The 22,915-nt window shown below is 54.8% G+C and overlaps 2 protein-coding genes across 3 annotated transcripts; both read right to left on the bottom strand.

Annotated features, from left to right (window-relative positions):
* Positions 1–10,907: 10,907 nt before the first annotated feature.
* On the bottom strand, positions 10,908–13,118 carry LOC120640969 (cysteine synthase-like). The gene is made up of 7 exons (XM_039916912.1): positions 12,921–13,118; positions 12,713–12,822; positions 12,555–12,612; positions 12,058–12,459; positions 11,913–11,964; positions 11,683–11,822; positions 10,908–11,598 (listed from the first exon to the last, which is right to left on the bottom strand). The coding sequence occupies exons 1-7, from the start codon at positions 13,014–13,016 to the stop codon at positions 11,494–11,496; spliced, it is 963 nt and encodes a 320-aa protein (XP_039772846.1). The 5' UTR covers positions 13,017–13,118; the 3' UTR covers positions 10,908–11,493.
* Positions 13,119–14,507: 1,389 nt separating this feature from the next.
* LOC120640970 (skin secretory protein xP2-like) lies at positions 14,508–15,887 on the bottom strand. Of its 2 annotated transcripts, none has more exons than XM_039916914.1 (3): positions 15,474–15,887; positions 15,035–15,388; positions 14,508–14,754 (listed from the first exon to the last, which is right to left on the bottom strand). In XM_039916914.1, the coding sequence occupies exons 1-3, from the start codon at positions 15,621–15,623 to the stop codon at positions 14,653–14,655; spliced, it is 606 nt and encodes a 201-aa protein (XP_039772848.1). In that variant the 5' UTR covers positions 15,624–15,887; the 3' UTR covers positions 14,508–14,652. The 2 variants fall into 2 exon arrangements, with proteins under 2 accessions (XP_039772848.1, XP_039772847.1); XM_039916913.1 differs by having other exon boundaries at positions 15,035–15,391.
* Between the last annotated feature and the right edge of the window lie 7,028 nt (positions 15,888–22,915).

A 22,915-nucleotide genomic window follows, 5' to 3' on the forward strand; every position in this document is an offset into this window, starting at 1 on the left:
GTATATAAATTTTTTTGAAGCGAGGCTGCTTTACCCATTTCCTTTACCAGAATGGAAAAATCATTAAATCAATTAAATATATACAAATAATAAGAATCACTAGCATTGATCTTATCTTGTCAATCTGCGTGATTGATCAATTGATGTGATCAACGATAAGAGTCTGATCAACATGCATGTTAATGGTAAAAGAGGAGTGTGATGTTGCATGGCACTGACGCACCCAATTTTTTTCGCTTGTGGGCAACTAAAAACATTCAAAATGATGAATGCTCTTCTTTTATGAACAGGCCCATGTTAATGAGTTCACCGTGCAAAGTGTTAATAAGATCAAGGACAGCAAATAGTCATTCATAGTGATCAGTTATCACCCAACTTTGTCCAATAAAAGTTACTAGATTGGTGATGTTTGATTACGCACGATATATTTGGATAAAATAATAAAGGTTTTACAAGATACTAGCTATTACATCGCCCTCAATGACACAGGATCGTGAAATAAGGGTTACTCTCAATAAACAGAAAACACCTTGGAACAATCCATATTTGTAATAATGGTACAAGTATAATAATAAGACATAGTTTGGAAGTATCACTATCACAGAAGTATGCCGTTGGAACAAAAAAGAAAGAAAGAAGAAGAGGTATGCTGCCACCATCTTCAATGTCGCCTCGCCAAGATACTATACCACTAGAACATTCTATTAGTTTGTTTGATACTTTCCCTGGTTGGCTGGTTACAACTTACAAATAAGTAACAACTATGAATGTTTCCCATAAAAAAAACTATGAATGTTTTACTGTTAAAAAAATATCTGGTTCACTAAATACTAAGTTATCGCCACTTCTGTCATTAATATTAGTAAGATGGCCCGCGCAAATAGCGCGAGTATCTAGTTTTCATCTATGCTAATTTTTAGACTTCTTTTTACTTCAAGTTAAATTTATTCAAGAAAATTTGTTTTGTAGTTTTATTGTCATTGTTTTTCCTAAATCGCTAAGGTCAAGATATCATCTTTTTATCATCATATTTCATGGCACAAAATGTGAACATGATAAAGGGAATGTGTTATTGCTCATGCGTCATGCTCTGTCATATATGGACCTCCACCACCCGATATTTTTTTGTTGCCATGCTCACACATTAAATGCCAACCTTACCAAACTTAGGACAGTGCATAGAGAGTTTGGAAGTGGCATGGCAACTTTTGAAACAGAAAGGGCAAGAACAGGTGTATCCATAGAGAGTTTGGAATTAGCATCCTCAAATCCTCCTCTTTTTGCAAAATTTATCGAACTGTCATCTCATCAATACATCATCACTATCATCTCTTAATCTGCATATCAGCCACAAAATAAAGTAACCTTAAATTTATCAACATGCATATAATTTTGCTAGTGACACCATCAATAATAAATCACTGGAGTGCCGCCTGTCACTGCTGCAGCCAATGTTTTTAAAGCGGTAAGGAGAGGCGAAGCCATACCAGTAGACAAAACAACATGATAGAGCAGTAGGATTAAGAAAAAAAAAAGAAAAGACAAGAGAGAAAAGAAAGAAGCAGGAATAATAAATGGGCCGGCCCAGATCTTCAGGCAGTCCATTTGGCCCATCTCCCTCTTCTGGCACATTAAAACTTAGCCCTTTCCTACTCTCCTACCACATGCGCCACCGCCCTCTCTCTCTCTCACGCGCGCGACCTGTAGGAAGGTGGATGGAGCTGGCAGCTAGCGTCCAGCCGATTTGGCGGCCGGAGTTCTTCAAGAGCTTCAATCCAGTGGCACACGGCGGGAATCCTCGGTTGGAGCTGCGGTGGCAGCTATGGCAGGAGCAGCGGCGGCTATCCTCTCTCTCTCTTTCCCCCCTCCCGGTCTTACCTCTCCCCCTCCCGCTATTTCTCCCGGCGCTATAGGCGGAAGGTGTGATTCTTCCCGCGCCAGCGCTGATTCGCCAAGGCGCGGACACCATAGGCGCGGATGTTTGAGCAACGGAGACACCCCAGAAATTTTTTCCGCTTGAACGCCAAGGCGACGCCTTAAAAACCTTGGCTGCAGCACCTCCCCTTGAAGTAAACTTCCTCCATCGCTTCTACTTATCTTCCGTGGTCAACTAAAACGTGTTCCATTTCTACTTTCTCCCTCTCTCATAGCTTTGCAAGAGAACCAATCCGTGGGAGCTATCACTGGCTATTCTGCTTAGTCTTAAATCACCATGTGGCCGCTCTAATCAAGTTTTCAAGTTACCAGATCGATCTTGTTATCATTCGATTAATAGAGCTATCCTTACAGCATTGAGCAGCTCCGTGCTCAAATCATGTTGTTCTCATTCTCCATACAAATCAGGTTCCTTCTGCCGGTGGCAGAGCTAGGAAAAATATATAGCTGAGCTGAAATATAAGCGAGAGACTAAATCAAAAGTAAAAGTTTTCACCCCGCATTCACATTATGCAATCGCACTATCTAGAAGTTTTCAGTCAAAAATGAAATCAAATAATTAATAATACTATTTGGTTTATTCCTCTTGTTGCATGCCAAACACCGATCTTGCGACCTTCTGCTGGCCCCTCGCCATTGGCCGAGTCCTCCTGCTACTGACTACCCCTGCTCCATCTCTAGCGGCTTGCCGGAGCCCGGCGGCCACGAAAGTGCCAACGTCAGGTCGCTTGTGTTCCTCCTTTCCATGAATCAAGCTGCTGCCATGCCACGCGCACGTCACACCTATAAACCTATTTAGCTGCTCCTATTCAGCCGATTCGGCTGCCGATGATCTAGCTCCGCGCGCTCGAGACCGCTGTCGCTAGCCCGCGTGCTAGAACCTGCGCTGGGAGAATTGATTGTTCGCGGCAGTTGGATCTTTTACGCATTGACTGCTGTTGGATAGGTTGGGTAACATGAGGAGGCACAACAGCTTCTTCTTGCGCTCATCTTTTATCGCTAATTACCATGGTGGCCAATGATCAAGTCGAATTAAAATCTTATTACGGTTCTATTAGCTATTTCCATATATAAAACAATAGAGTTGTACTTGTATATGTAACATCCCGTAATTTTACGGAATGTTATAGTCTTCAAAAATACGAAATTTTAAAAACTTTTTGCGTGGAAGTGTTAGTAGCTAGTAACACTCAAGGGATAATGCTATTCTTTCCCAAATTCTTAAGAATTTAAACTATAACTCTAACATAAGGACCTAAATGTTAGAGTGCTATATTTGAACTTTGGAGTTTATTTGGCTCAACTTGTTTCAATTTGGTTTGAATGGTTTTTGTTTGAATTGAGTGGGTTTTAATTTGAATCAGCCATTCAAATTAAAAACAAAAGCTAACATAACCCTCTAACTAAACCAGGCCGAAACCCACCTAGCCCGGCCGGCCCGACCAACCTTTCCTCCCCGTCCAGCCCAAAACCGGCCGTCGCGGACCGGTTGCGCGCGCCCTCGCGCGAACGCGCCCGCGAGGCCCAGCCAGCCTGCTTCGCCCGGCGCAGTCTGCGCCGAGCCTTTAGCCTTAACCTGTGTCGCCCGTCCGCCACCTTGGGCCGCTGACAGGCGGACCCCGCCTGTCAGCTTTACCTTTCTCCTCCCGCAGCCGCGCCTCGCCCCTGCTTTCGCCGCGACACTCAGCGACAACGCGCGGAGTGCGTCTCCCGCCGGCCACCTGCCCTGCTGACGCCCGCGTCTGCCCCCGCGGTCGGCCATGATTCCCGCCGCTCTCTCGCGACCCGCCTGCGCCCGGGAAAACCCTAGCCGCGGAGCCCTTGATGCCGCCACATATGCTCGGCGACCATCACATCGTTGCCGTCCTTTTTCGGTGTCCGGGCCCGAAACCCTAGCACCCCTCCTATAAAACCCCCACGGCCCCGACGCCTAAACCCTAGCCACCTAGGGGTTTCTCCCTTCGCCGCCGCCACCGCCAAGAGAGAGGAAAATAGAGGAGGGAAGAAGGAAGGAGGAGGTGACACCGTCGCCGCCGGAGCTTCCCCACGCCGGCGACCCGTACCTCGACATCGCCATAGCCGCGCTGCACGGCACTGCCTCGGCCCGCCTGCACCGAATCACCATCGCTCCGAGCCCTTCGTCCACGAGCCCGCCAAGTGAGCGCCGCCGTTCCGCCTCGCCTACCCTTCCCTTGTGCCGGCGATGCCTTGGCCGTCGCTGAGCCGACCCTAGACAGCCCTAGGGAGCCTTTTCCCCTTGTGTGTGCACGCCTGCAGGAGCCGCCGAGCCGCGCCGCCGTTCACCTCACAAACCGCCGCTCCCCTGTCCTAGCGCCGCCGTGCCTAGCGCACGGCCACGCCGCGGCTCGGGTAAACCCGATGCCTGCGCGCGTACGCACAACCACGGCCAGACCACCAGGGCGAGACCCTTGCTCGCCTTGGATGGGTCCTCGCCGATTCGCCCTGCTGGCGTGCCATGACGCCGCCGCGGAGGCCACCGGTCTTGCCCCGCTCCGCTGCCACGGGCCCGCCATGGCCTTGCCTGGTGTCCACCGCGTGTGCGTGCGTACATGGGAGCCCGGGGCCAGGCTTTTGCTCGCCTCGGTGCTGCAAACCACCACCATCGCCTGGCCGCGCCGCCGCCTCGCCAGCGTGCGTGCGCTCGGAGCTGACCCAGACCGTCGTTGGCCCTTCCTAGACTCCGCGCGTGCATGCCAACGCCCAAGGATGGGCCTTTGCGCGCTAGCACGCCGGAGTCGAGCCGCCGTCGCCGTGGAACGTCTCCGCCGCCTCGCCGTTGCGCCATGGTGACCGCGCCCGCGCCGCGACGTCGCGTTCGCGGCGTGACCTGGGCGCGCACCCTGTGCACTGGCAGCTTACACACACACACGCACACACGCGCTGGAGTTCGCACCGGATCAAGATGGAGCCGCACGAGATCCAGGAGTCGCCGACATGTGGGATCGAGCTGTCAGCCGCAGCGGGATGAGAAGAAAAAGAAAAAGAGGAGAGGAGAATGGGCCGAGTTCGGCCCAGAAGGCCCAATAGGAAGAGGAGCCCATGAAGACTTTCGGCCCAACGACGCATGTTTTCCTTTTCTTTTTCTTTTTCACGGCACTGACACGCGGGTCCCACCTGTCGGTGAGACCCGCCGGCTGACAAGTGGGCCCCCAGCGACCGTTGACCGGGTCAGCGTTGACCTAGTCAATGCTGACGTTAGCACAGCCGGCCCCCCGGATGATGTCATGCTGACGTCAGCATGCCACGTGGCACGCCCAGAGGCTGCCATGTGTCACTGATTTTTTCCTTTATGTTTTTCGATAATCTTTTATTATTTTCAGAAATGCTTTTAGGCATAGAAAATTGATAATAAATAAACCGTAGCTCCGAAAATTATGAAATCTGTCGTGGTGTGCAAACCCACAGCCGGGTGGCGTAGTGCACCCGCCTAAACCTAGAGGGTGAGTACTCGGGGGTTAGCTTGGATTAGCCCAATCTCGGTGGAAGAACGCGATGAACATAGCAGGTTTAGAGTGGTTCGGGCCGCCGGAGCGTAATACCCTACGTCCACTGTGTGTTGTATTGCTTGTGCTCTCAAGAGGTTGAGAGCAGGGTTGTTCGGCGTGAAACCGAGCTTGTGTTGTGAGAGTCTTGGCGTGTCTGTGTGAACCTGTGTTCTAGCAGGCGTGCTCTTTCTTTTATATGTCCAAGGGGAGCACGTACACTGAGCGGGGCCCCGACAAGTGGGCCCGGCGATGTATTATAAACTACATTTTGGCCTTCAATGCCTCAGATCTGGAGATCTTGTCGTCAGCTTTCGTGCGTAGCTTCTGACCAGGGATGGTCTTGAGCTGTCCTGTCGGAGTAGAGTCTAGCCTCTACAGCCGCGCGTCGAGGTCATGATGAAGCGCCGAACTACCGACTCAGTCCACTGTAGCAGCGTGCACTATTGCTCCAGTCAGTAGCTGGTCATCATGACTCGTCGCCCATGCGCGCGGCGCTGAGTCTTTAATGCTTGCCTTGGTAACTGACGAGCCGCCTCGGTAACTGGCGATCCATAGTGTGGATTGACAAAAGCTGTCCCGTGCCCAGCGGCAGCAGAGCACGCCTCAACCACTCGCACTTAATACGGGTGGGTGAGGGAGCTTCCAGCAGAAGGCTTGCGCCCGCGCCTGCGTCTGCATGACACGTGGCGGCTCCGGACCCCTCTCGGCTCAGCTAGCTGAGCTGAGAGCTCACGGGGGTCCGGATAGGCACGTGGAGGTCCCGGACCCATCTGCGGGAGTCCGGATGGCACGTGGAGGTCCTGGACCCACCTGCGGGGGTCCGGGTCCGCGGCCACAGGTACTGAGCATTTCCACCTCTGGGACACGTGGTGACATCGGACCCGTCCCCGAGCGGGAAGCAGGTCCAGGACCGTTGGTCCGGTGAGATGGAGTCTGACCCAGGGGTCCGGCTGCTCAGCTCCTTAGGGCGTAGTTATGGGTAACTACGCGAGTCTTGGCATAGTAGGAGTGGGTACCCCAGTTGCAGGGTACCGACAGAGGCCCCCGGGCCCGCCTCGGGAGAGGCAACGAACCCGCAGGTGGGGCCACTACTGTTCGCAACTTGGCTGCTTCTGGCGCCCAGCGGTGCGCGCCGCAAGGGTCTTATCCTGCGTCGTCCATCCTTTGGGTCACTTGCTGTATCATCACGTTTGGACCTGCACATGACTCAAGGTAGATGCTTAGTAGCGTGCCCACGGGTCCCAAATCATGTTGGCTGTGATTCTTTGAGATAGATAGCTAGGCTCAGTGAACGGAGCTCAAGGGGCTGACCTTTAGGTTAAGAGAAAGTCCGGACCTCTAGGTTCCCAGTCCTAGGTACTACGACACTCATTCACAGGAGGTGGTGCATGCAGGCTTAGGGTACGGAACCAGGCTAAGCGGCTACACAGCTCCGGACCTCCTCGGAGAATGAGTGCGCTTCCCTGAACCTGCAGGTTCCCAGGGGTCCGAACCCCTCTCTTCCATGAGGGGTCTCGAGCTAAGTCACTAGCTAGACAACTCAATTCGGACCACAATCACCGCACAAGAGTAAGAAGCCACGTGGGGGTTAGCGCAAACAGAATGCGTAGATTGAAATTGGAATGTAACATCCTTAGAGGCGAACTGAGAATAAACTTTTTCTTTATAACTAGATGTACATGAGATGTGCGATGTAAGCCAGAACACAGGTTTATGAGGCCGGAGCTGTCCGGACCTCCGGGCCCCCAGTCTTAGGTACTACGATACTCGCCCTAGGGAGGTAGAGCATGCAGGCTTAGGGTACGGAACCAGGCTAAGCGGCTACATGGCTCCGGACCTCCCCGGAGGGTGAGTACACTTCCCTGAACCTGGTTCGCAAAGGTCCGGACCCCTCCAACGGGGAGGCTCACCGGACTGGACCACACGGAAGTACTACCTAGTTACAAAGGAAAATGTTTTATTCCCTGCTGGGCCTCTAAGGGTAGGACTTACAGAGATGTAGAGTCGGGGGTGTGACCGGAGTCGGATTAACGTCGGAGAGAGAGCCACCAGAGTCGGCTTAGTGCGACCGGAGTGGGCTTTCCGCCAGAGCGGGCTTGGTGCGACCGGAGTCGGCATTCCGCCGGAGCGGGCTTCCTCTCATGAGTGAGGTATGATGCGAGCTGGGATTTGTCGCTCCGCCGCTCGCAACTTGTGAGGGGGCCCTTGACGGGCGCCCTGACTCTCGCCGACGTGCAGCGCGTGCCGCTGCCGACGGTGGCTGCTCCACGGGCACGGTTGCCCCTGCCGCAGGAAGGCGAGAGGCACGTGGCGCGGATAACGCCACACCCTCCTTCATCTCCACGTCATCGTTGTGGTGGGAGTGCTCAACCATCCGAACCATGGAGATGAGCAAGAGATGAACTAAAAATATCTAAAGTGCCCCTACCTGGCGCGCCAAATATCGTGGTGTAAAAACCCATAGCCGGGTGGCGTAGTGCACCCGCCTAAACCCAGAGGGTGAGTACTCGGGGGTTAGCTTGGATTAGCCCAATCTCGGTGGAAGAACACGATGAACACAGCAGGTTTAGAGTGGTTCGGGCCGCCGGAGCGTAATACCCTATGTCCACTGTGTGTTGTATTGCTTGTGCTCTTAAGAGGTTGAGAGCAGGGTTGTTCGGCGTGAAACCGAGCTTGTGTTGTGAGATTCTTGGCGTGTCTGTGTGAACCTGTGTTCTAGCGTGCATGCTCTCTCTTTTATATGTCCAAGGGGAGCACGTACACTGAGCGGGCCCCGACAGGTGGGCCCGGCGATGTATTATAAACTACATTTTGGCCATCAATGCCTCAGATCCAGAGATCTTGTCATCGGCTTTCGTGTGTAGCTTCTGACCAGGGATGGTCTTGAGCTGTCCTGTCGGAGTAGAGTCTAGCCTCTGCAGCCGCGCGTCGATGTCATGATGAAGCGCCGAACTACTAACTCAGTCCACTGTAGCAGCGTGCACTATTGCTCCAGTCAGTAGCTGGTCATAATGACTCGTCGCCCAAACGCGCGGCGCTGAGTCTTTAATGCTTGCCTTGGTAACTAACGAGCCGCCTCGGTAACTGGAGATCCACAGTGTGGACTGACAAAAGCTGCCCCGTGCCCAGCGGCAGCAGAGCACGCCTCAACCACTCGCACTTAATGCGGGTGGGTGAGGGAGCTTCCAACAGAAGGCTTGCGCCCGCGCCCGCGTCTGCGTGACACGTGGCGGCTCCGGACTGAGCCGAGAGCTCATGGGGGTCCGGATAGGCACGTGGAGGTCCCGGACCCATCTGCGGGAGTCCGGATGGCACGTGGAGATCCCTGACCCACCTGCGGGGGTCCGGGTCCGCGGCCACATGTACTGAGCATTTCCACCTCTGGGACACGTGGTGACACCGGACCCTTCCCCGAACGGGAAGCGGGTCCGGGACCGTTGGTCCGGTTAGATGGAGTTGGACCTCAGGGGTCCGGTTGCTCAGCTCCTTAGGGTGTAGTTACGGGTAACTACGCGAGTCTTGGCACAGTAGGAGTGGGTACCCCAGTTGCAGGGTACCGACAAAACATGTTTCATAATTATTCTAAATTCATGACCTACGAGTTAGACTAGGAGTTGCTGTGATTTGGATCTTCTTTTGGAGAGTTTTTGTGCATCTTTGCACTTGGACCCTTATAATTTCCCGTAATTACGAATAGGACCTTACGCCGAGGAGCAAACCGGAGGCTATGACTACCCCAACTTCCAGGAGCACTACGAGGAGACCCCAGGTTCAGGCCCATCCATGTTTTGAATACCTATTAGGCATTGCTTGCTAGACACGCTACGCCCCCAAATTGAGTGTTGAGATGAGCTTGCATAGCCATTTACTACCGTATTCCTTGTTTCCCATGTTATCATTGTTGTTACGTGCTTTTGCTACTATGTGTATGAGATTGGGGTATGGGAATATATATATATATATATATATATATATATATATATATATATATATATATATATGATATAGTCCTTGCTTTGCTGGAAGGTGCCTCCACATATATAGGAGTTGGGGATAGGTTACAGCGGGGCGAGCGGACCCTTTCTCCGACCTTAGGGTCGGGAGCTGGGGGGTTGTGTGTTGGGCACGACCCTGTGAGCACCTGTGATGGGTGACGAGCACCTGTGGCGGGTGCAAGGCTGTTCCCGTGGGAACATGAGTTGAGGAGTTGAGGTGGCGATACCTGTAATGGGTGCCGATCGCGAACTGTGTTTACGGAACGCAAACTGTGGACGAAGACGCTCGCCTTTGCTGGGTTAAGGACTTGACTTTGTGGCCCTAGTGACGGAACTATGTCAAACGTGCACACCACTTATCCTTTATGAGGGGGGACCCAGCCCGAGCTAGCTATGCGCGGCACCGTTACTGCAGGAGGATAGTGTTTCAGTGTCAGGGGGAGAGAGCAGGACCCTATCGCCCCTCGATCGCAGGATCCATGGAGATTCCATTCTAGATAGCTTCACAGCCCCGGGCGACCTACTGCGGGAGGACGCGCCCCAGACCGGGAGTAGGATGGTACCGTAGCTGTTAGTTTCGTTGACTGGTGCCTCGGAGATAGTCGGAGTTGCTTGCCGGTTGGATTCGGGGCGAGTGGGTACAGGTGTACAACCCCTGCAGGGTGAAAACTATACGTATAGCCGCGTACTCGGTCATGTACAACTCTCGATCTGGCCCCACGAATGTAGTTAGATCCACATATACTTTTCTACCTCCCTCTTGTCCACTTTCCTGCTCGGATAGCAGCTGAGGTGCGGGGAGAAGGAGTTCCCGCACCGAACTTGGGTAGTTGTTGTAGCGGAAGTTAGTTGACCAGGAGTCCGGGTGCCGGAGCTGCCCGCGTCTAAAGGAGAATGAATGACTTGTTATAAATGCTTGCATAGGAAACCATAGCTTTTCCTTGGCATTGTTTTTACCTTAATGCATCCACATATTGCTTCATGCGGATGGTGATGTGGACCTATCCCATCCTTGGGGATAGATTGGGTAGATGCAGGGTATGACTCGGAGTACGATAACAACGACGACGGGTGGTACGATTGAAGGCGTGCTACACTCAACGATGCCTGTGGAGAAGAAGATTCATGGCGGAGGACCAGCATGAAGTCTTAGTTACCGTTACGCTTTCTGTTTGCACCTCATTTAGCCCATCGGGCTTGTACTCGGTGATTATTACTGTTATCCCGAATGCTGTAATAAGTTAAACTCATGAATGTTCTGTAATCGCTGGTATGACTGTGATTACTGCCTGAAATGGGTTCTGTATGTGATAACGACTGATCCAGTGACTATCACGACGATACAGGGAGTCGGGTTGCTCTTTCGGGAACCCGGTTCGTTTCAGTATACATCTAATATAACAAAGCAGTATTAGAGAACTCTTTGGGATAGTCTAGATCGTCAGATCTTCATAAAATACAACGGTGCAAATTTTTCTCTTTTATAGATTAACGTGGGAATTTCTATACTCTCTCGGCGAACGTGGTGACTTCTTTTAACACTATTATATTAAGATAATAGATTTACTTTAGGGACACCACTCGCTTATAATCATTTGTTAGGTAGATTTGGGAGAAATTTGAACAGTCCAAGTTACGAATTGTGGTAAAACAGTCACCGAGTAAATCAAAATCCGCAATTTTCCCAACGAATCCCCACTGTCGAAAATTTCAATTTATTTTTCCTGCTGATGACGCATGCATATCAGACGCAGCGCCTAAGAAAACAACGACATTTTCTTGGTCTGCTGGAGCAAGTGCCGGCCTTCTTCAACGCACACAAGCAGGGGGAAAGAGCCTCTCTCCGGCCTCATGGCTCGAAAGCCATGCTCTCAGCCTCGTTCTTGAGGGACTCGTACATGAACGAGGACAGGTATCTCTCGCCGAAGCTCGCGAAGATTGCCTGCAGCCACCAACGAAGAACAAGTTAGATTTAATTGGCAATGTGGTAGCGGCTGACCACCGTCATATTGTCGCATTGCGTGACAGAATCGAGGACAGGTCATGTCTCTTAGGAGTTATGACGCCGGCAGGGGGCTTACGACGATGAGCTTGCCCCTGTTCTCGGCCCTCCTGGCGACCCGGACGGCGGCGGCGGCGGTGGCGCCCGACGATATCCCGACCTGGAAGAAGTGGGCAGGGGGTCGCCCGTCATCAGATGCAGAACTTGGAGCAGAGCTGATCGATCGATGGGGTAGGTAGCTCACCAGTAGCCCTTCGTTCAGGGCGATCTGCTTCGCCATGCCGGCGGCTTCCTCGTTGGAGACCTGAAAGACCTCGTCGAGGAGGCCGACGTCGAGCACGCCGGGAACGAAGCCGGCGCCGAGGCCCTGAATCTTGTGCGGACCTGAGCTCGGAGAAACAGCGCAGCATCAATCAGCGTACGTGCTCAAGTCAGGACTCAGGAGTCACGGAAGAAGCTACGGCGGCGTCTCACCGGGTTTCCCTCCGGACAGCACCGCGCTCTCCGCTGGCTCCACGCCACAGATCTTCAAGATGCAATCAAATCAAATGGAACCACTGAATTCATCTCTGAATATTCACATTAACAATTCTAGACTGTCAGATTAATTGTAGGTCACCTTGATGGCAGGGTTCTTCTCCTTGAGGTACCTCCCGGCGCCGGTGATGGTGCCGCCGGTTCCGATCCCGGCGACGAGGACGTCCACCTCGCCCGCCGTGGCGGCCCAGATCTCCGGCCCGGTGGTCTCGTAGTGGACCCTGGGGTTCGCCGGGTTGGCGAACTGCTGGAGGACGTAGGAGCCGGGCGTCCGCGCCGCGATCTCCTCGGCCTTGCGCACCACGCCGTCCATGGTCAGCCGCGGGTCGGTGAGCACCACCTCCGCGCCGAAGGCCCGGAGCACGGCCCGCCGCTCCGTGCTCACCGACGACGGCATCGCGACGATCAGCTTGTACCCCTTGGCCGCCGCCATGAACGCCAGCCCGATGCCCGTGTTCCCGCCCGTCGGCTCGATCAGGACGCTCTGCAGATCGATGCGCATTGGTTGTCAGCTCCGTCGAGGAAGCATGCTTTCGACGACGAAGTTGCAATGGCTCGTCGTTGATCTCCCTAGCTCACCTTTCCAGGGGTGATCAGGCCTTTCTCCTCCGCATCGGCGATCATGCTGTAACCAATCCTGAGAAGCATCACAGCTCACCGGAGGTCAGAGATGTTAATTAAGATTGTGTTCCGAATGAACTTAGCACTGGATTCTTGAATCCTGATCATGTATGTACCTGTCCTTGACGCTGGAGCAGGGCGCCATGATCTCAAGCTTGGCAGCTATACGCGCCTCGCACCCAGCGACCACCTTGTTCAGGTACACCAGCGGGGTCTTACCAATCAACTGCCGTTGCAGCAAAACAAAAATTTCAGACTAGGCTAATTCATCATCATCAAGAAAAGGCTCACATGTTTTGTTTGCAGATCAGTTGGTTCACGCACTTCGGTGACATCTTTCGCGATCTTTGTACTCTGATCTTTCGTGTTCTTTGAACCCTGATCGTCGACAGTCTCAAAGGTCGGACTCCATGCCCCCATCGCTTGCTACTTCACCGTCTGAACTCTGCACAAAGAAGACAGGCCCTGATGGTGCCCGAAGCTCTTGGTAAGGAAATGGTACGCAGCATGCAGCTCTTTATAGTATTGGGTGTGTTTAGATCCACGAAATTTTGGGAGAAAATGTCACATCGGACACTGTAGCACACTGTAGCACTTTTCGTTTGTTTGTGTTCAATATTGTCCTACCATGACCTAACTAGGCTCAAAAGATTCGTCTCGCAACGTACATCAAAACTATGCAATTAGTTTTTTATTTATCTACATTTAATACTCCATGCATGGGTCATTTGCTATATTTAATGTTTCGATGTGATGGAAAGTTTGGAAATTTTATGGGAACTGAACACAGCCATTGTGGCTCCAGCAATGCGTATGGTATATCTTGTTGGTGGATGGTGCAAAGATGCAGAGAGAGATGCCTTTGTGCTTTGCCTGGCCATTTGTGTTCTAACTTGTTCTTGCTCAATCTTTGATTAAGTGCTTCGGTGAAGTTGTCCTAGGACGCCGTCGATCTCTGCCGATAGCTACAAAAGTTGCTGATGCTTACAAGGTTCCTGGTGACAAGGCACAGCCTTTTTGTGGCATAACCATGATGAGAGCCTTGAGAACCGACTATTGGCAGTTGCAGAGCAATGCAAGTAAACTTTGCTGCAAGTTGTAGTGAAGACAATGTAGACTCACGTCACTCAGTACTTCAGGGGGACGCATGCAGACGCATCGTGTACGGCATGGGCGACGACAATATTTATCTTGTTATTTTTGAATGATTGGGCTGCAACTAATAGTTTTAGGTGAAAGAGATAAATAGATTGTTTTTGAAAGGTAATTGAGTTGGAGTTCTTTTTTTCCCCTCTTTTCTGAGGTATATTCTAACTTACAATCGCATGTCTGAAATAATATGCTAAATTGAGTAGGAAGTGAATCAAGAGAAACTCCTAACATCTTAGTTCATTTTAGAGAACCACCTCGCATAATCGCTCCTTGCAAAGTTCGTTTAGCAGAGCTCCTCTGAAATCACCATGAAAGTTACTCCGCGAGTCCTGCTAAACAGGCCTCACCGCGTTCTGTTCAGTCGAAGACGTTTCTTCCAATATCGGCCAGGATTCAAATTTGAGGTACCTCATTTTCTCCACTTCCATACGAATACCAATGCAAGACTGGCTTGACAATGGTGGATTTTTTTTATTATTACTGCAGTTTATTTTATGGGATTCATGGCATTAGTAGAAGTACAATATTATTACAAAGGATCAGTTCATGTTGCTAATGCAGCAGGTGAAGACGAAATACAGTAGAAGTCTCCGCTGACTTAACCGCTGACTTAAGTCAGCGGGACTCGGGCCACTGACGTGTGGGCTCCACGTGAGCGTGGCCCACACGTCAGCCACAGTGTCCCGCTGACTTAAAGTCAGCGGATCCGGTTCCAGAACTGGTGGGCTCTGTATCGCATTAAGGTAGAGGGAGTGCTGCTCATCGACGCATGTCATGAACTCAGAAATTAGCAAGCATGGTGATCTTGTTTACAGATGAGAATTACTAGATGGCATTCTAGGAATCTTAAAGCAGGTTACAGAGAGAAAGCACTAGCGATTACAGAGGCAAAACCACTATCAGTCTACCACCACAGAGCCCTGAAAGACAGCATCATCATGAGAAGAGGAACGGCGAGCTGCACCGCCCTGACCTGGAGTCGCAGGGCGCCCATCCCCACGTCGACCTACAATGGAGGAAAAGAAGTCAGAGCAAGGCGCAGGAAAGCAAAAAAGCTCTGTAGATGCAAAGCAATGGGAAAGCAAAGCTTGCAAAGATGGGAGAAAAGATCGAGGAAAGGTAGAAACTAAAATAACCGGAAGCCGTAAATGTTTAAGAAATTACAGTTTTCCTGGAGATCAGAGTGTTCTCCTAGAGAACAGAGTAGCAAGAAAGAAAAAGGATGGATGGGATGCAATGCAATGCAATGCTACAAAGAGCAGGGAAAATGGCGAGCAGTCAGCTACCCGGCGTTGGTGCCCAGGGGTGGGCATGGGCAGGACGGTGGCGGAGTCGGTGACGCCGGCGGGGAGCGGCACGGCGGGGCTGCTGCTGATGAAGTTGGCGCTGGCCGCCCCGGCCGGCGCCTGCGCGGCCGCGCTGCGTTCGCCCGATGAGGGCGCGCCCCGCGGGCTACGCCGCTCGGACGGCAGCCTCGGCGTGCCGTCCTCGTCGCCGCCGTCCGAGCCGGGCACCGGAGCCGGCGCCGGCGCCGCCGAGGGCGAGGGGCCGCCCACGCCAAGCGGCGCCGGGCGCGGCGCGAGGTCCGGGACGACCACGGCCACGGGCACCTTCTCCTCGCGCTCGCGGCCGCCGCGGGGCTGCTGGAACGCTGCTCGACGTTACTACAAGAAAGCTCGCGGAAACGAAGAGTGCCGCGACGGCAGGCGGTGCGATGGAACTTACCGCGCCGCTGCGCACGCCGCCGAGGAAGAACGCGCGCGACGGCTGCGGCCGCGTGAGGAGCGAGCAGAGCGCCACCAGCGCGACAAGGAGCGCGCGCTGCCGCTGCCGCTGGCGCGGCGCCTCGCCGCCCGGCCGCGAGCCTCCCGCCATTGCTCCGCCCGCGCCTGCGCTGCTCGTGCCGCGCGACGACGCCTCCCGGCGGCCTGCGCTCGCGGGTGCGTCGAGCAATGCCGCGGCCGCGCAGCGCACTACGAAGGGAGGGCAGGGCGTGCTTCCGGCGCTATTTGGTGGTGGACTGGTGGTGTTCGTTCGAGACCGTTGGTCGAGCCCGTGAGCCCGTGACCTTCCAGCCCTCCACCGTTGGCTTGGCTGCGGCTTCGAGTGGGGCGCGCTGCCGCAGCGCAGTGCCTGTGCTTCTTCCCGTGCCCGGTCGCAGCGTAAAAAGAGGCCGCGCCGCAGTGGCGGCCAGTGCTGCTGGTGGGTGCCCACGAAAGGCTGCGACAAAGCGGGCGCCTTTCGCCACTTTCTCGGGCCGGGCGCCGGCGGCGAGGAATCGCCGTTCGTTCCCCAAAGCCGGATGGGTTTACTGCTAGCCTAGTACCATGCATTCGTCCTAGCAGCACTCCATTAGCAGCTGATTACCCGCACTAATCTGCGTGTCAATCGGGAGTAGCAGTTCCACTAATCTTTGCGACTTTTCGCGAGCATGGTGGAGACGTGGCGTTGGTGTCCTAGAGTCAGTGGCGTTTGGGCGTGCCCCCCGGATGGCCGTGTCGGGGTGCCCCTCCCTCTGGCCTCTGGGCGCGGAGGCCGGAGCGAGACTTCGCGGGACTCGGGGTGCCTTTTCGGGGCCGATAATTGTTGCATCAATGGGCGGCCGCACCGGGGCGCGTGCGCTCCGCAGCCCGGGCGCCGTGGGAAGTCAAAAGCATGGCGAGCAGCAAGCAAACCAGCCTCGCTCGAGAAATGACGGTGCGGTCACACAACTCCATTTCCGCTGACTGGAGTTGCTCCTCCGCGCATTCTTGGGTTGCTGCTTCTTTTACCTAGCAGTTTGGTACTACTTGGGAGAAGATGTGATCATTGGATTGCAACAACGCGCGAACTGTGTTACAACGTACACGATCAAAACAGGCCATTGTTGGCAACCACTCAATCCAGCACCACGAACAGGAACAGCCCAGGCACCGATAGATTGATCCAATACAGTCCGAGAAGAATCACGGAGAGTTCAGAGTAAGGCAGCGAAGCGAGGGATCGGAGAAGGATCATAGTAGAAGTAGAAGATAATCCAGTGAAGGAAGACGGGAAGAGAGTTCAAGAGGAGGGAGAGATTCAGCACACATAAGTTCGTATCCTCAATCCATGTTCTCTTTCTGCTGTATTGGTTTCTTTTTTTTTTCAAAGTCTCGTTCTAGGTACAGGCTATGGTATCTGAACTCACACTACACACCACATACACTCCTTATCTAGCTAGAAACTAACCTACACAGGCCTACTGAGTGCAAAGTGATAGTCAGTCATCCCATTGCTCTCCTTTTCGTAGTGCTTGGCTCCATCACTTAAGCATCTTCGAAGGTTAAGTCAGTAAATCATCGAGATTGATGAAGTCATTAGATCAGTCTCAGTGCTAAAGTCATAAGAGTGTCATGATATTGAAGACTATGACACATCAGCAAAATTACTGATTTGGCAGCAGAGTTAAGAGGAGAGAGAGATGACCTGGGTCATCATTATGACCCTCTCGTGGCACGGTTGCCAAAGTCATGACACGGGGATAACACTCTCACTGAGACTAAGGCCATGTTTGGTTTCCATAAGTCACGTGACTTATAAGTCAGGTGACGTAAAACTAGTGACTTATAAGACATGTCTGTTTGGTCGCAGGTGACTCATAAGTCATGTCTCTCCTACCCGCATCCTCCCCATCCCCCCTCTCTCCTCCCTTCTCTCTCCCCAATCACTAGGCCGGCGGAGGTGCCCGGCGAGCGCGGCGGGGCAGAGGTCCGCGGCCCGGCCTCCACCTGTGCCTCCTCGCCGCGCCCCTCCACCGGCGCCCGGCCTCCCCCTCCTCGTGGTGCCCCTCCAACGGCGGCCGGCCTCCGCCTCCACCCCGCAGTGGCTGGCGAAGGGGCGGCACCCGGAGCAGCTTGAGGCGTCGACGCTGGAGAAGAAGCATTCGGGCCCGGGGGCCACGCCGCCGACCGGCGCGGCACCGCACGCGCGTGCGGTACATGGTGCGCTTGCGTGCGTGTCGTCGAGGAGGAGCCTGGCGGCGCCGCGGCGGCGGCGGTCCTCCGCGAGCTCGGCGGTGACCTCCGTCTCCATGGCGAGGCCCGTGCGGCCGGCGCCCCCGCGACGTGGCGGAGGTGCCCGGGGCGAGGCGGCGGACCCGCGGGACGGCGGCGCCGGGCTCATGGAGCGGCGGTGCTGGACGGCGAAGACAGGGTTGGGTGTGGGCCCCACGTGAAAAAGGTTTGAGCTCCTCGTGGAGAAGGGAGACTTACAAGTTTTAAGTTGGGGTGGAGCTGCTTATTGCTTATAAGTTGGGGTGATTTATAAGCTAGGGATGTTTGGCAAAATAAGTCATTTTTTTGCATTTTTTGACTTATAAGTTGGTGACTTATTTGGAACCAAACAGTGCCTAATCTTTATTGAGTTCTAGCACATTTGATCACATAACCATTGCACTATTTAATTGTCGGTGTCCGGACCTCGCGGTCTAGCACCAACTAGTAAATGTGCTGCGTATTCCTGTCCCCAGATGGTTGATGCAAGAGGAATACAATGACACCGGGTTTATCCTGGTTCCGGTCAAGGAGGCCGTACATCCAGCAGAAAGGGAGGCACTGTATTACTTGCACCGGAGTGCTTGTTGTAGGGGGTACAAGCTTGAGCGAGACAGGGAGAGGAGCTCCCAAGTCTCTGGATGTGCTAGGGGTGATTGAGGCGAGTGCCAATATCGGGTAGAGTGAGAGTGTGTGTTCTCGTGGTTGTTCCGTGTGTCCCATGCATGTCCTCCTCCTCCTTTTATAGATCAAGGAGGAGGAAGTTACACGTGTAGGAGGTCTACGGGGTCATCTTTCTCCCCCCAATCCGGGGAAGAACAGTTGGCAACTCCTGTCGTAGAGCATGACGTCCGGTGTGGTCATCGTCCTTGCGAATCCTTGCACCCATACCCGGAGCGCGTACTTATCCCGTGGCGCCAGCCGATGGCGTGGTGCTAGCTGTAGAAGTGAGCAGAGCCCTACGTCGGATGAGGTGGGGCGTCGAGGATGTTGAAGACTCCGGTCTTTCCTCGGTCAAAGGCCGTACTGTGTCCGAGGGTCGCTGCCCACGCCTACCGAGGGTCCTGCAGAGGGGAAAAGTACACAAGGTGGGCGGCACAGTGGCGGACGGTGACAGGCAAGTCCGCACTGTGCGCCGCAGACCTGCCCCGCGCCGGGAATAGCGGCACAGTGGCGGGTGCAGGTTGAGGAGACGCCGGTCTCGTCCGCTATGTGGCATGGTGGCCGATGCCAGCTGACGCCGCCCGACACCGTCTGACACCCACCCTACATCGCGGAGTGGTTGGCGAGTAAATGCGCCCCGTCCTGTTGGTTGGTTGGGACACCTCCTCAGTCTGCTGAGGGGGGCTCAAGCGAGGTGGAGTTTCCCCCGTGCCGAGGGTCCGCGAAGGGCTCGGCTGAGGGAGCCTCGAGCGAGACGGAGATCGCCTGCACGTCGAGGGGCCTCGGCAGGGAGCCCTCGAGCGAGGCGGAGATTGCTCCGTGGCTGATGAGGCCTTGGATGGGCCGTACCGTGGCGTTGGTCCGTGGGCCAAGTGCGTACTCGAGATTCTCGTGCCCGAAGAGAATTCGGGACATATGCTGGGCTATGTTTTGAATCGTTTTTTGGGTGGGAGGAGTTTTAGTCCCTGGTTAGGGTACCCCAAATCATGGTACTCGACAGTAGCCCCAGAGCCTCGGGTTGAGTCGGAGACTCAGTCAGAGGGTTATACTGACATGGTCGGCTTTTGACGCGATTGGTCATTGCGGCCCTCTCCGCTAGGCGCGCTCGGGCGCGCCCGGCCGGCGCAGCCCCCGAGTTTGCTCACGGTGTGACGACTCACGCAGGGGAGTCAGTGCGCCTTGCGAAAAAAGCATTCGGGGGGCTCATGCCGCTTCTTGTCTTATTCTTGGTGATGGGACTCGACAGCGTGCCAGGTGGACCAGCACCATCATGGCGCTTGCTGGTTTGCGGCCGGCACTAGCGCTGCGCTGTTTGTCGCGCAGGGTCTCAGCTTTGCCCCATCTGGTCGCCTTGTGGCGCATCGTTCGAGGGCAGTTGGCCAGCGCCAGTGCTGTGCTGCCCAGCGTCCGGGGGCTCAGCTTTGCCCTGCTCGGTCATGTCTCGGCACGGTAACCGAGAGCATCTTTCGTTCGTGGGGCGTCGCGCTGTCACGGGTGATCCAAACCTTGCCCTTGCGACAGGCTAAGGCTTGGCACCTGTTGTGGCTATAAATAGGGGTCCTTGGACTCCCTTTCCTCTCCAACTTTCCCGGCTCTTACTTCTAACCTTCCTTCAACTTGTAATGTTTCCTCCCCTCGTGCGAGGCCGACCCCCCGGACTGGGTGGTTCAATGTCCTTTAGTTTGAGGCTAGAAGAATGCTTGCGAGCGGTGGGCAAATGCTGGAGAGGGCGTACTTACCATCCCTCGGCTTTAGTAGAATCAGCAGAAGAACATCGGGCCCGTGGAGGGTCGACTTCTGTGATGTCCCCCCAACCTGTAGGGATGGCAAGGCATCTCGAGCGGGGGGGGGGGGGGGCGATGCAAGGTTCCATGGCCGCTCCGCGCACCGTCCCCGTCGGCGACAAGGTTGCTCTCGGGGAGACGACGTTGAGGGTCCTGTCTGCCAGCTTGACCCCCCGCAAAGTCTTTGGTGGAGGAGAAGCCAGAAGAAAGCTTGCGAGAAGGGCAACCCTTTGGACCCGTGCGGTCTGGAGATTGCTCCTCGTGCTTTTCTCGTAGCCCGGCCGAAATGTCGGCCAAGGACTTGGTGTCCTTTATAGGCGGCCGCTCCTCCCCAAGACAGAAAAGATTGCCACGTAGGTGGCAATGCGTTTGTACCTTTGGACGGCTTCGAGCCGGTAACCCTTTGTAATCTTTGCTTGCAAGAGTAATGAAGTCTTTACTTCTTTGGCGCGGTTTGCTTTTTGCTTGTTTACATGGGGTTTTGTCCCTCGAGTTTGTGAAGTTCTTTCCATGGGGGCACGTCAGCGCACCCGCGGGTGTAGCCCCCGAGGCCTTGGAGGAGTGGGAACACTCGTCCAAGGGTTATGAGCATCGTTTTTGTACGGTTGACTAGGTAGCAGGGCTTCTCAGCGTTCGTTTCAGCCGGCCTCGGCATTATTTCAGCCGGCATCGGCATTCAGCTGGAAATGCGACCCATACCCCTTTTGGACCAATTCAAATGGCTCACTGAGCGTGCAAAGGGGAATGTCTGACACGTAGGACTTCACCGCCGGGCGGCAGCCGACTCAATCGAGGGTGTGGCTCTTGCCGAAATGTGAGAGGAGCCCCCGAGCCCTAGCCCACATGAGGGCGATCAAGTGGGACCCTCGTCCTGTTAGTACGACCCTCGGTCAACCTTTCTGCAAGGTGGAAGGGTGAAACAAACCATGCTACCCTTGCCCGGGCCGCGAGTCATGGATGCTTTGGTGAGCTGTTAGCAGGTGGTTCGAGCGAACATCCGTGCCCCATTCGATGAGGGTCGGCTCATGGTCCGGAGACACATTCCATAAAGCGCTAGCAGAGGTTCGCTAGGCAGGGCTCGGACCCGTTCGATTGGGTCCGAGGGCTCGATGCTCTCCCTCGATGGGATCCCTCACACTAGCCACCTCTGTCCGGCCTCGAACACAACATTGGCCATCTCGAACTCCGCGTTCGAGGCTTAGGCTTTGTATGAGCATGCCCGGGTTGCCCCTGACTCTGTTGATCTGGGGCGGCTGTTTCGAACCCTCGACCGGTCAGCCATCAAACCCCTGATCCGTAGGGCTCGGAATAGCTGTTCCTTTTGTAGTAAGGAATCCCTGGGAGGAGAATATTCCGTCACAGTTTTCGGCGTGGCGTGCAGTGCCGTGGAGTAATGCGCATCGTGGCCCGATGCGTGCAGGCTGGGTCGCCTTTTGAGGCGTCCCCCTTGGGCAGACAGAACGGCACGGGCGGCTGCAGGGTGATGGGACGCCATCAACAGTGTGCCAGCTCCGCTTCGGGAGCCATCCCACTGCAATTACTGAGCCCGCTCGTGTGCTCCCGCGATCGTGGGGCCCAGCTGGCAGCGTCAGCAGTATCTACCGCATTGAATGCGGTGCATTCGGAACTGCCGCGGTGAATCCGCACCCCTGCCATGGTTAAATAGGGAGGTACGGGCGGGCCAGTTCGGCTTACCTTTGCCGTTGCCTTCTTTCTTCTTTCGCCGTTCTTCGCTCGAGCAAACAGACGAGAGAGAGAGAGAGAGAGAGAGAGAGAGCAAGCGCACCTTCTTCCCATTCGAGCCCCTCCTTCCCCGTTCCTCTCCACCGTCGTCATGGTGAAGCTAGTGAGGATGGAAGACCCAGTGCCCTGGGGCCGGTCCACCGCCGACGTGCCATACTTGGAGACCCTGGTCGCCGCCGGACTCCTGCCGGCGATCACTGATCCCGCGCGCCCGGAGTGGATTGCGCCGGGATCAGATGTGGAGCCGAGGCCCCCGAGCGGCTACGTCGTCAGTTTGGCACGGCTCCACGAGCGGGGCTTCGGCGTTCCCGCCGGCCGCTTCGTCCAGGTGCTCTGCCACCACTACAGGGTGGAGTTGCATCACTTCGCCCCCAATGCCATTTCTCAGGCGGCGGTCTTCGTCGCCGTCTGCGAGGGCTACCTGGGGGTCCAGGCACACTGGGACATGTGGAGGCATCTGTTTCGGGGTGAACTCTACACCGAGTCCATCTCGCTGGAGGTGCGCAGGCCCGTTCGTGCCGGAGGCCTTACACTCCATCTGCGGGGGTCGAGGAAAGACCTCTACATCCCCTGCACGATGACGTCAAACAATCGTGAGTGGGACCAAAGGTGGTTCTACCTGCGGAATGACGGCGATCGGCTCCCGGCGTACACCGGGAGGGTGCTGACAGAGAAGCTGGACGCTTGGGGGTACGGGGTGTGGTCCCTCAAGCGCCAGGCGAGGCTCAAGGTGTACACTGACGCGCTCCAGTGCCTGGTGGGCAAGGGGCTGACCGCGGCCATCGTCATTGCCAACTTCCACCGGCGGAGGGTGCTTCCCCTCATGGAGAGGAAGCTTCCTCTTTTCCAGATGACTATGGACTATTGGAGGGTCTCGATGCGCCCCAACGCGGGGTACATCAACGTGGTAAATCTCGTTCCCAGCCCTCGGTGAAGGCATTATTTTTCCTTTCCTAATCCGAGC

Source organism: Panicum virgatum, chromosome 7K (assembly GCF_016808335.1).
Source record: "Panicum virgatum strain AP13 chromosome 7K, P.virgatum_v5, whole genome shotgun sequence".
Lineage (NCBI taxonomy): Eukaryota > Viridiplantae > Streptophyta > Magnoliopsida > Poales > Poaceae > Panicum > Panicum virgatum.

What these genes read in the sequence shown, in the direction of transcription:
- LOC120640969 (XM_039916912.1), bottom strand. Translation starts at nt 13,016, where the DNA reads ATGGGGGCATGGAGTCCGACCTTTGAGACTGTCGACGATCAGGGTTCA. An exon ending in GCCTGATCACCCCTGGAAAG is followed by an intron (nt 12,460 to 12,554) that starts GTGAGCTAGGGA and finishes ATCGATCTGCAG; the next exon opens with AGCGTCCTGATCGAGCCGAC. An exon ending in GCTGTCCGGAGGGAAACCCG is followed by an intron (nt 11,823 to 11,912) that starts GTGAGACGCCGC and finishes CTCCGAGCTCAG; the next exon opens with GTCCGCACAAGATTCAGGGC.
- LOC120640970 (XM_039916913.1), bottom strand. Translation starts at nt 15,623, where the DNA reads ATGGCGGGAGGCTCGCGGCCGGGCGGCGAGGCGCCGCGCCAGCGGCAG. An exon ending in GCGGCGTGCGCAGCGGCGCG is followed by an intron (nt 15,392 to 15,473) that starts GTAAGTTCCATC and finishes GCAGCGTTCCAG; the next exon opens with CAGCCCCGCGGCGGCCGCGA. An exon ending in CCCCTGGGCACCAACGCCGG is followed by an intron (nt 14,755 to 15,034) that starts GTAGCTGACTGC and finishes CCTCCATTGTAG; the next exon opens with GTCGACGTGGGGATGGGCGC.